The following is a 13,516-nucleotide window of genomic DNA, read 5'->3' as shown; positions in this document are numbered from 1 at the left end:
ACAATAAAATAGAGTACACTACAGTACCTACTTGAATATAATGAATAATAATATTATATTTGAGCATTATAATATTTGCGTTTAGTATATAATAAAATGTTAATAACACATTTTATAGTAAAACGTTATATTGATCTCATCAGTACCTACCCAACTGTACGTATACCTCTACCAGTCTACCCCTCAGGTGTGCTCGACAAACACACGACAACCCACACACACACACACACGCACACACCCGTATCATAGATTGAACCAATAGAGGTAAACCAATATAGACGCCGCGTGTGATGCCGGCCAACTTTTACGATCCAATTATTACAAAAGTTTCCCGGCAGAAAAACGGCAAAGTTTCTTGCCGGTCTGCCAACTCTGTTCGTATATTATATTGTTATATACATATATATATATCGCGAACAGCGTGCGATACCGCAGCAGCAGCCATAGCATAAAACACAAACTTATATATATATTATAACGATGCGCAGTACGTTAAAATGTTATGACCAGCCGGCATACATAATAAAGGTATATGCGACGACGGAGGCATTACATTTGTATATTATATATATATATACGTATAATATGTCAAAAGGCGCACGTCGGTTTTAATTGATGGGCCTCGCAGGTTTTGAATGGAGTCGTACTGCCCTCTTCCCGTCCGCTTTTCATTGACCCATATTCGTCGTGTACGACAGTTTTCCGAGAGTATACGCACACCCTAGCCTTTTACTACGCTATGCGCCGCGCACCAAACGTACCCCCTCTAGCCAGCAACAGCGGTAGTAGTAGTAGTAGTAGTAGTAGTAGTAGTAATAGTAATAGTAATAGTAGTATTGGTCCAAGGGTAAGTACTTATGTACCTATATATATATATATATATATATATTGTGTACGTTTTTTTCAAACGTTGCCAACGTCGGAGCGACAGATTTATACTGCACACATGGTTTTACGCGCAAACGACGTAAATAATATTATAACTATATACATTCGTATATTATATACATACGTAATGGTGGTGTGTAGATTTTTTTTCGTTTACGACTCGCGTAAACGCAATATTATATTACGTTTTCGTGTACGTATTATTATTATCACGAAGCTTACGGCGTTGTGTATCGAACGACAACAATAATAATATTATATATTATAATATTATTGTTATTCGTACAAAACAGTCGCTCAAACCCTCGACGGGCGCGTTCCTGTGCCGCCGACACGCGTGGCATAATAACAATATATCGTACGGGCACGATAAATACCGTGCGCGGGTCGTGTCTGTACGCAAGCGTACAGACCCTGCGTAAAGCGGAGCACTGTTGGATGGGCGTCCTGGAAAAATCATTTTTCCACGGCGCGTACACGCTCCCCGGCAGGGCGACGGTATAGCGTTTTACGTGTTTTCGTCCGGGTCAAAGATAATATCGCCGTTGCGGGAAACAAAAAAAAAAAAAAAACAAATAACGCGTACAGCAACGAACGACACTCGCATGACATCATGATACATCGCACCGAATCGGTGTAATGGTATATACCTACGATTAGACGAATAATCGTTGCAAATGTGTGACAGGGACTCAAGTTCGGGATGTTTCTTCATATCGAGAAAGGTCGGTGATGATAATATGTATAAGCGTTTCGCGCGTATATTATATGCACAGTTATATAGTGCAAATATAATATAATATGGATCGTGTAAACGACAAATTCGGAAAGACCCCCGTGTAATACGATATTATGTTTAAATATTACAATGTAATCAAAGAGAGATCGAGAATATTGAATGATACTGCTCGTATCACAAAAAATGAGGTCAAACAATGTGATCGATCTACCCTAAACTATTACCATTAAATATACGTTAAAATCATAGTAAACACAAATAAAAAATATGATATGCCATTATAGTTTGATATATTTAAAGCAAATATCGTTCGACTTTTTAAGAAAAATAAGTAGGTATACCAAGCGTTAAACTTGTGTTTTTTTCTTTTCTAGGGCCGTGATCGAGCTCAAGACTTGGCCACAACATCCAGACATGGCCAACAGCCATTGCCGGCTGGAACAAAAACTAAAGATGCACTGCCAGTGGTCTTACAGAGTGATTTCCGAAAAGTAATTCAATTTTAATTTTAATAAATTTTACTGTTTTCAACAGTTTTTGAACATTCGTTTTTATTTTTTAGTTAAGCGGGATTAGTAAAGAAGATTTTCGATTAATCGATACCATTGAAAATGAGTATGATGCAACTACAGCAGCAGCACTTGATGCAGTACAGCGTAGAGGTGAAATGGTTGTCCGAATACTGGACCCGAGAATTCACCTCACTAAAACTGCTACAGATGCAGCTAAAAAATTTCTAATGCTTCAAGTAAGTTAAAAATGCATTTATTAACAAACTTATAAAAATGTATTTATTATATGATTTAAATGGCATTTTTACAGGATTCTAATCATATAGTTAATCTTGTTGAGATAATAAAAAGACCTGGACAGACTTTAGGATTATACATTCGAGAAGGTAACGGTATAAATCGTCACGATGGTCTATTCATTTCTAGATTAGCTCTTGAGTCGGCAGTATATAATAGCGGATGTATACAGGTAAACAATTTTATAAATATTTATATATATACGTTATACCGATGGCGTGCTCACATTTTTTAAAATAAATTTTTATTGTTCTCAGACCATATTATAACAAACAAATTTTGTATTTTTGCATTTACTCACAAGTGTGCTATAGTTATAGTTATAATAAAACATCAATAATCATATGTAAGGTGAATTTTTATAATATGTTATTAATAACACCTTGACGTAAATTATTTTGTACTAATGTTGGTAAATGAGGTTTCATTACATTATTATCACATATTTTATTGTTATCAATCTACTCATTAACTTTTATGAAATATTAAAATTCATATAGAAAATAATATTAAAACATTAATTTTTATTTTAACAATAAAATATAAATAATTAATAATTATACAGTTTTTTCTATATTAACATTAAATCTGTAGACAAAAAATAGCAAAACTGAGGGGTGAATATGATAACACCGTAATCCACCCCTTCCCACGTGAGCACGCTTCTGTATTAAAAGTATGTCATATACACCTGCACATGCTGTCTCTGTCTTATAGACATACGACATAGTAAATCTTCGTTCACCAGTTTCAATAATATGCTTTTAGTTTTGATAATAGAGTGAATTGACCTATTATCAAATTGTCAAGTAAGAACATTATACTCTGTAGTTGGTTTTTCATGATATTTTAATTTTTAAGTGAATTATAAGCATTTTAAAATATTTAATTTTTATAAATTCATAACGCACTTAAGAATTAAAATATCATAAAAAACCAACGAGAAAACACATAATATAATGTGCTTATCTAAAATTTTAAAAATAGGTCAATTCCCTCTAATATCAAAACTAAAAGCATACTATTGAAACTGAAGAATAAAAATGTACTATGTCATAAGGGTATAAAACGAAAACAACACATGCGGGTGCAACGTCCCCTTAATACTATAAAAATATTAAAAACGCGTAATTTTAATTTTTATAATATTTAGGTTGGTGATGAAGTATTAGCCGTAAACCTGGTAGACGTTACTAGAAAAGCCGTAGATGAGGTTGTGATTATTATGTCGATACCTAGACGACTGGTATTAGCTTTAAGACAAACAAGAGGTATTCATCGAGCTTCAGCCAATGTTTCATTGGCCTCTGCTATGCCTAGTCATCAACCTCCAGTTGTTGTGATCAAAAAGGATATTAGTAGAGAATCAGATGATCAACATGACGACGATGATGATGATATGCATATGAAATCATACATGACTACAGGGTGAGTACATTTAAAATAATACTATAAAATATAAATATATGCATAGGTAATATTGAAAAATATTTAGATCATACAAACTTTTTTAAGTTTTAATGTAGTATACATTAGGTAGGTAGATTAAAATCACTACGATTATATTCGTTTTTAAAGGGGCGATAAAATTGAATCATAATTAATAACATTAATAAAACATAATAAATCCTAGTTAATAAATAATAACATCTTATTAAAAATAACTATAAAACAAATGCGTTAAATAAACAAATTATTCAATGCATTAATTAATAAAATAATTTATTTTTGATGTGACTAACCAAATAAATCACAATAATTATATTATTTAGCGATTTCTATTTCTAATACATATTATTTATATATATAGTATATACGTTACCAGAAATGTTGACTTATAGGAAAAAATGACAATTCCTAAAAACGGAAAAATATGATATAATTGCCTATACACTAGTATTATGTTATAATTTCTTTACAAAAATAGTATTATTTTCTATTTTTTAGATATTTTAATTTAATTTGTCTAATTATTACTTCCATTAAATATAATTAATAAGGGGGTTAAAGCATGTTTTAAGGAGTAGTATTTAGGCATTTCATATTACATGAACATTTCGGCTATGTCAATGTGTGAGAAGTAAATGAACATTGGTGTGTGTAATTCATTGCAATTTTCGCGACGAAATTTAAATTTCAGATTTATGATAATAATCGAAATAAACCATGCCACATGAGAATTCGTTGGAAAAAGATATACTATTATTTTTTTATAATTCTACTATAAAAAAAATTTAAAAAAATATTCATTTTATAGTAGAGTCGCGTCGTATCCGCATCATAGAAAAATTAATTTACATAAAATAAAAATTAGTAACTATTTATAACTATATTATATTACTGTATTTATTATTATTTTTGATCACAAATCATAACTAACAACAACAATAGTAATAAAAAAATGATGTGAATACTCGTATTATAATAATAATAAATTAATTCTTCAACAAATATTCGGGGCAACATGTTTTCTAAATAAATTTTTTTAATTTTACTTTTAATTTTGTTTTCCGAAAAACTATCGTCACGTTTTTCCAAACATCAAACGTATATAAATATATATAATAAATTATACATCACAATAAGTACACATAAAATATAGGTATCCATAAAATTTTTATATTTATTTTAGATATTCAAATTAATTATTAAAATAATAATAATTAAAAAAATTATATATTTCTTTAATTTTAAGACTTTTATACTTATTTTAAACAATCAAGCAATTTTTTAATATAAAAATATAGTAATAATATAATACATTTTTTTTATATATATCATATAAGAATTTTTATATTTTCGAAACTTTTGTGACATTTAGAATTGCTATTTTTAGATGTTGATCTGCAAGCACACCTGTTTGTCTTTTGCTTGCATTTTGTCTTACGTTGACATTTAATATATCTCTGTGCTCCTGAATTAAATATTAAATTAAAAGTTAAAAAGCGACGCGTGATAACATCGCCTATAAACTATGAAAATGATGACATTTTCCAGACAATAACATTATTTTCTTCTACTATTAGGAATTTATCATCATCTCCTACGAATTGCCGTAATTCCCTAAATTTTTAACATTTCCGGTAACATAATTGTAAAATACGTGTAAAATAAATATACGTTGCATTACTATTTATCGTGCTATTTATTTGACCATAGTCCATAGTAGTTCGCAATACAACTTTATAACGAACATTGAAAAATAATATCGTACGTACAATCGCCCAGGTCGGCCGCGGTACATTGCATTATATCGATAAGCGATAACTTAACGATCAGTACCGTACATATAATAATAATAACAATATACAATAATTATATACACGTCAAAAAAACACACCTTAGAATATTTTATGACAGTCAAAATGAAACAATATACTATTTATATATACCATGATCATATAAAAAATTAAACAAAGATAAAATTTAATAGAAGAGTAAATCAAAGAAATAAAGAAAACATGAACGAACAACGACGAAGAGAATCTAGAGGAAGATCACAATCTCAACTTGCTTTGGATTCAAATGGTGATATTTCCGGAGATCTCTATTACAATTCACGGCCTCCGGAATCAAGAAGACAAGTGTCTACGGTATTCTCGTTGACTATTCTATGATTACCTAAAAACAACTCGCTACATTATAAAACTTTTATTATTTTGCAGCTTGACCGTCGTAATAATTGGTCATATCAGCCTCCTCATCCACCAGTTTCTAATGAACAACCCAAATCTCAACATTTTCAACCGTTTGATAAAGCATATCCTAAAACCTTAGAATCATTAGCTGAAAAGGTACATCCATTTTGTCCAGGTGGACAGTCTTCAACTGGCAGAAGAATGTCAGCAACAACTACACAACAACAATATCGCCGTAATAATATTCCAAGATCTGGTTCAGATCAGTATCTACCTAGATCTGAATATGATTATGGAAACAGTGAGTTAAAAAAAAAAAATTATTATTATTATGTTTAATTCAATATTTTGTTGACGATATTTCTCAAAAAATAAATTAACATTGTTTTAGGACCATATCGACAATCGCAAACGTTGATGAGATCCGGACTTAGAAGTAGTGCTGGCGCTGGATCCGGAACACGTTTAGTTTCTCAATACTCGCAAGGATCGTCTAGAACATTACCAAGACACCTAGATTATGCATCAGATACTGAAGCAACCAAAGTAACGTCTACATCGCCATACTACTATAGAGGTTCTTCTCAAATATCAGGTTTGATCAAAATTTCAAGTTAGCTATATAGAATTTAATATTATTTTAACAATATTTTAGTAACAGGTATTAAAAAAATATTATTATTTAATTATTTTGAAATTAATATTTATAGGCGTTTCAAATATATCGAGATTGCAGGGAAGTGCCACAATATCTAGAAGTAATTCTCTAAGGTCAAATTCACTTCCAAGAGATATTCGTACCCCGCGTACCCCACTTTCATCTCTTAACACAAGGTAGTAGAGTAGTAGACCACATTGTATTATAATTTATTGCTTATTAACATGTATTTAAATTTGAAATATTTCACTACAATACTCATTAATAATCAATTATAATGTTTATTTTACAGCTTGAGAGGTAGTTTGAGGCGGTACAATACACAAGACAATCCTAAAATATCATCTTCTCTGTTAAGTGATCATGAAGATAGTGATGGTAACCTCAGTGCTCCCGAATTTCAAATGCGACGTAAAAATCGATTAGTCAGCTCTCCTAGTGTATTTACAGCTGATGAATACAGAGCGTGGATGAGTAGAGCACCGTCGACCAGTGCTATTTATGATCGTATACGAAACGTTTGCGACCCATCATTAAAACAACAAAAAGTACAAAGATTCACATTTAGCGCTGAGAACCTACCGGAAAGAACTAGGCATTCGGAACTGATGAGTTATTCTGGAACTAATGCAGATTTAAGACCATTTAGAGGTCTTGGGTCTCCAGCATTACCTTCAGCAACGACATCAACATTAGACAGACATACTAGAACGTCATCACTAAGAAGAATTCGACATCTTTTAGAACTTGAAGCTAAACATTTGGGTCGACGTAGTCCATCATCCACTTCAGATTTACAAGCTGACAGAGCTCGAGTGTTGGAAATTAATCCAGCTGGTAAATTTTTAACTATAGAATTGATTGCAGTGAATTTTAAGTTAAGTAATACATATAATTTTTTTTTCGTAAATAGAGTTTTTAAAATACAAGTTTGAAAAAACTACAGTAGACAATGCCCCACCTATAAGTGGTTTATTATGGGTCCATTTACTGGCTGGCAGAGGTCTCAGAGCGACACCTACGACTGTATTACCAGGTCAACCTACAAATGGTTGGTATAGTTTAGTATATTTATTTTAGTCAATGAAAATTAGTACTTATATTATTATTAAAAACAATTATTATAGTTATGGCAGCCACTGGTAGTTCGAGAGACTTGTACTGCGTCTTGGAGTGCGATCGCGTACACAAAGCCAGAACTGTGGTGCGAACTGGAGATCTAGTTTTTGATTGGGATGAAACATTTGAATTGGATCTTTTATCAAATAAAGAATTAGACTTTTTAATATACTCATGGGACCAACAATACAGACACAAATTATGTTACAAAGGATCAGTACATCTGGCATCTTTAGTTAGAGATAGTCCCGTACATCAATTAGCTTTAAAAATTGAACCTCGGGGTACACTATATTTACGACTAAGGCACACCGATCCTTACCAGACTTTTATCAGAAAAACCTTAAGAACTTCAACCACACTACCGCCAAGAACGAAAACTGCTGGACTTTTTGGTATGTAGTTTAATGTATAAAGTATTTTATTATTATTACTCTCATAACATTCGTTACTGTTATTATTATTTCAAAACTAATTTTAAAATGTATTCAATAAATAAAGGTGTTGATCTCGAGTCAGTAGTCACACGCGAAAGTGGCGCAATTTCTAGTTCTTTATCTTCATTAGCACAAGCACCAGCCACAGCATCCGTACCAGTTATTGTTCGAAGATGTATTGAAGAAGTCGAACGTAGGGGTTTAGACATTATTGGTCTTTATCGACTTTGTGGATCCGCTTCTAAGAAACGGATTCTCCGAGAAGCTTTTGAACGCAACCCGAGAACTGTGGATTTATCGCCGGACAACGTCCCCGATATTAACGTAATCACAGGTAAATGCAATAAAAAATAAATTATTGTAGAACTATTTGTTAATAATATGTTTCGATTTTAGGTGTCTTAAAGGACTATTTGAGAGAACTTCCCGAACCTCTCTTCACGCGTTGTCTGTACCAAATGCTTCTTGATGCGTTAACGGTATTGTTACCTGACGATCCACAGGCCAACGCAAAATTGATGTTATCGATTTTAGATTGCCTGCCAAAGTTGAATAGAGTATGTCAAAGATATTTAATATTTATGATTGATTATAATAGAAATGTAAGACAATAGTTTATTTTATTATAATTAAATACTTGTTATTTTTTTTACATAGGCTACATTAACATATATTATGGATCACCTGGCACTTGTTGTGTCGCAATCCCCGCGAAACAAGATGTCGGCACAAAATCTATCTATATGTCTAGCTCCTGTATTAATGGTCCAAAGCGAGATGAAAGAAAAACCGATCGATTTCCAACAACCTGTGAACGTGTTACGATATTTATTAGAGATTTGGCCAACTAAATCAGGTTAGGAAAAGTTTATTTATACGGATTTCGTTAAAAATCACACAAAAACAAACCTGCAAGCTATGCACATTTCGCTCGTGCAGCGCAAATTTCTGTGGTATAGTGCAGTGGTTCAACACCAATCGTGCGTATATGTATATAATATTATATATCTTCATCTATACCTTTATCGAAATAATCACTAAAGGTGGAGTATACAACTACACGCCCTAATATTTGATAATACTTTTTAACTAAGATTTAATGGCCATCAAGCTAATCTACATTTTTTAAAACTAAATATGAGTATATGATTATAAAAATATGTTGTTTTCTTTTCATAAAAAAGATATTATTTTGTATTTTTTTAAATGTTGATTATTACTCAGTTTTAAAAATGTTAAATTATATAAATGTTAACACATTTAGTTGATTTATAAGTACATTTTAAACAAGTATATATTTTTTACTAGATTTAGTATTCATTTTTTTATAGTTTTATGATGCTTTGAATTCGCAACCCTATACAGAAAGAAATAGTTACTAAATACATTTATTTCATATTTGCTAGAATTTTAGGTAATAATACTATTTTTAGCTAGATATTATGCTAGCTATAGTTATTACTTTTTCTAATATAAAAAAATTATATTTTTTCCTTTGAAAATTGAGCTCAAATGCCTTTTTCAAATTTGTAGTGTAGAGCTTTTCACATTTTAATTCTAGCGAATAATAGTAGTAATTTTGTTGTTGTAACATTAAGTTGAAAGTACAAATAATATAAAAACAGTTCTAATCCCACCTCAAGAGTATAGGCCTATTAATATTCTACTTACTCTGAAAGTCTGAACACAGCTTATGTACTATGGTTTTAGGCATATTATATACCTATAATACGATGATCGTGTAATATATTTTTCACCACTTTACTAAAAACAACATATATATAATAAAATTATACATAATTATAAATTAGTTGTCCCCGTAAACTTCGGCCCGTAAAAAAATGCAATATCGTATTTATGATTCAAATTTTGTTCAATTCGTTATTCAATACTAATTGTACAAAACTTTAAAAAATATATATTTAAATGTAACTTTGATTTAATTCGATTTATAACACAATAGTAACACTTCATCACACTTATTGCGTTTAATTTACATTACAGTTTTTATTCATTTATTTTGATCGATATACGAGCAACAATATTTAGCAGTTAAAGCACACATATTAGTAGGTAGTTTTATAGATACTTCACTTATTGAGTTGTACGCAAGTATACGTTTTTACTCGCTTCAAAATGGTAAAGCTTCGTTCTGCGTTTTTACGTGATAATAGACACTATCATTGTACAAGCTTCTATATATAGTCATAGATAAACTACAAATAAAACTCAATCGACTTTTTAAAACTTATTTCTTCTTTAATCGTCGGCTTCTCCGACCCACTGCACAGCAACGCCAGCCCGCGCAATTACTTAGTTTTCGCTTAGCGTTCTTTCTGACTTTTTTCTGTTTGCTCGGCTCCTATAAAGGTCATATAGCTCGATGTTAAATTATATAGCCTATCGAATGAATTTTTCAAATCCGACCGGTAGTTTCAAAAATTAGAATAGCTTTAGACAAAAAAAAAAACAAACAAACGAGCTCTTCCGCGGCTTTATCCTACACCATTATTTAGTACCTATAGATGTATAGATTATAATAATATAATATTATACGATCCTCTCTTGCCACGGGTTCGCGAGCATTGTGAACATTGATGAGCCCCGACCATGTTTTCCAGATAGTTCGGGAGTGTTTGCCGCCGTCGGTCGTCAACGGCGTTACTCGGCCCCCGCCGCTGCCCGCGAAGCCATCATGCGTGCCCGCTGTGCCAACAAGGCGCGTCCCGCCGCCCGTAATTGTAGCGTCGCCGACCAGTGACACGGCCACGTCCAGCGACGACGACACGGGCGACGACGACGACGGCAACCGCGGCCGCGACGGGACGGCCATCGAACCGCCACAGATACCGGCCAGGTCTAACGCTCACCGGCTGACCAAGGTGGCGGCGCCGGATCCCGACGAGAACGCGGCCGAGACGCCCAGCTCGTCCACCGGCACGGAAGACTCGCAGCGCGACGTGGCCGAGGCGGACGAAGAGAGCTGTGGCGAGGAACAACTGGAACGGAGACCGCGAGTAGTACTGCAGCAGAACGCCAACAACGCCGTCAAGCACAACGCTATTAACAATAATAATAGTAATAATAGTAATAATAATAATAATAACCGTCAATAATGTTGTGACAATTATTGTATTATATATAAACAAAAATATTAGAGAAAAATGTTTGCCAACTTTCTACCCGGATAATAATAATAATAATAATAATAATAATCGCGTATTGTTTGGAGTTCCTTATAGACAATATAATATATAGAAACGATCTGTATATTGGACCGAAGATAATTATAATAATATTATTATCATAATACCTTATAATATATTATATTATAATATGATATACTGTGTCATTGTTGTTTTTGTTGACGTTGTTGCTGTTTTAGAAAAAAACAATATACACATGCATATATCATCATACGAATAATATTATTATTATTATCATCTCTAATTGATACCTAATTGTATTGAAAAAAAAACCAATAATGTTTACTCGCTCGCGTTAGGTAGAGGTGTTAGTACTTAGGTCTGTGGTGTTATAAAATATAATACGGCGATATATTATATACATTAATAGTAGGTACCTATATATATTATAATATATACACTATGTGGGTACAATAAATACTGAAAATCGATTGAAAATTTCATTAATATACAATGTAAATACAATATTCAAACGGTAGGAAATGATAATCATTATTTAGCATAATAATTTTATACATTATATTTCTATAAAATTCCTAAAACTTTTAAGTTTTAACGAAGAAGATTAAAAACGACAATAAATATAATACAAGGAATAATTTTGTTTATGCTTTGTTCAATTATATAATTATATTATCATTACCATGTATATACAACACGACGACCACGCAAACATAAAAATATTGTTACGTTAATAATTTAGTTTATTGAGGTTTAAGAAAACTGACATTTATTGTTTTTTATGTTTGCTATCAGAAACTTTCTACAATGACTCATTCCTCGTTACAAGATAGATAAATTAATAAATTAGTTTATATTTTAGATATTTTAGAGTCATACGAGTAATATAAACAATAGCTGAATAATAAAGGTAGAAATTTGGCAAGCATAATTCCTCATCATTTAATTCTTACGCACAAATATATAAGTATATATTATATATACGAATATATGTTTGAAAGAAAATTAAGCACAAAATAAAAAATTTAAATACTGATTTTGATCACGTGTTAATAAATATGATTTAAATATGACTTTATAATTTTGTATAAATTAAAAAGGAAAATAAATTATTTCGTGCACCTATTATAAACGATTAACATTATAATATAAAGTATAAACATAAAAAGATAGAGATTTACACGTAGATATTGTAAAAAATAATTCATACACAATCCCAGAAGCACTTGATTTCAGAATAATTTGATCTTTTAAATGTTTTGATTTCAAACAAAATGTAATAAAATAATTGTTTGTAAATAAAAATGGTTGTTCCTACTGCTTCAATGTAAAAGTTAAATCAATAAAAAAATATGGTATATAGAACTATCCACGATAATAAAACTAAAAATAATTTACGTGCATAAAAGTATGTTTTCTGTTAAAAACATTTTTCAACATATATTACAAATATTTAGATTTTTTTTTCTGAAAACAATTTCAACTGTTTTTAAGTATGAAAATCTGTATGACTAATCTTATAACTCAACAAATTTATTATTTTGTTTCTAACATACTTATATTTTATTTATATAAAAACAATATTATGTACTTGTATCATATATTTGTACCAAATAAATGATGAATGTTAATCGGTAATTTAGTATATTGGTATATAATAAGTATATGTAAGTTCATATATTCATATCATTATATCAACAAAAAATTAGATATCTATACCTAATATAGTTTAATTTGTTTTTTATTATTATATTTGGTGCATAATAAATGAGTGAAAACATTTATAAATACGAGATAGGCAATTCGTTTAAAAATATATTCATATTATAGTAAAATATGGTGTTTTTTAGATGTATCAATGTTAAATTCTAAATTAGTTAAATTAAAATGCTTAAATAAGTATTCTTAAAAAAAAAAAATTATCAATTTATTTTAAAAGTTATATTTTACTATACTATGTTGTAACCTAAACCTTTTACAAAATAAAAATACCAGTATTTTTAAGAAAAAATATGAAATCTTTGAATTTTGTTAAAATAAAAGTTCAAAAACACTTGGACA

The 13,516-nt window shown here is 30.7% G+C and overlaps 1 protein-coding gene across 3 annotated transcripts in view; it reads left to right on the top strand.

The window, feature by feature from the left end:
• The window catches only part of LOC114123301 (rho GTPase-activating protein 100F-like), a 38,148-nt gene extending 25,620 nt beyond the window's left edge, over positions 1–12,528 (top strand). The window contains exons 1-16 of one of the 3 annotated variants that reach the window (XM_027986222.2): positions 1,314–1,613; positions 2,002–2,118; positions 2,190–2,375; positions 2,450–2,608; positions 3,590–3,864; positions 5,870–6,029; positions 6,102–6,375; positions 6,466–6,669; positions 6,785–6,908; positions 7,025–7,569; positions 7,646–7,783; positions 7,860–8,246; positions 8,353–8,622; positions 8,685–8,845; positions 8,946–9,144; positions 10,914–12,528. In XM_027986222.2, coding sequence (XP_027842023.2) covers positions 1,566–1,613; positions 2,002–2,118; positions 2,190–2,375; positions 2,450–2,608; positions 3,590–3,864; positions 5,870–6,029; positions 6,102–6,375; positions 6,466–6,669; positions 6,785–6,908; positions 7,025–7,569; positions 7,646–7,783; positions 7,860–8,246; positions 8,353–8,622; positions 8,685–8,845; positions 8,946–9,144; positions 10,914–11,404 — 3,738 coding nt within the window. In that variant the 5' untranslated portion in view covers positions 1,314–1,565 and the 3' untranslated portion in view covers positions 11,405–12,528. Of the gene's footprint in view, positions 1–1,313; positions 1,614–2,001; positions 2,119–2,189; positions 2,376–2,449; positions 2,609–3,589; positions 3,865–5,869; positions 6,030–6,101; positions 6,376–6,465; positions 6,670–6,784; positions 6,909–7,024; positions 7,570–7,645; positions 7,784–7,859; positions 8,247–8,352; positions 8,623–8,684; positions 8,846–8,945; positions 9,145–10,909 lie in introns of those variants that run through there. The other 2 variants (XM_027986221.2, XM_027986223.2) reach the window with 2 other exon arrangements.
• Positions 12,529–13,516: the final 988 nt, after the last annotated feature.

The sequence above is a fragment of the Aphis gossypii genome, chromosome 2, assembly GCF_020184175.1.
Source record: "Aphis gossypii isolate Hap1 chromosome 2, ASM2018417v2, whole genome shotgun sequence".
Lineage (NCBI taxonomy): Eukaryota > Metazoa > Arthropoda > Insecta > Hemiptera > Aphididae > Aphis > Aphis gossypii.
The sequence above is the reverse complement of the archived record's forward strand: the minus strand, read 5'-3'. Positions and strand labels throughout refer to the sequence as shown.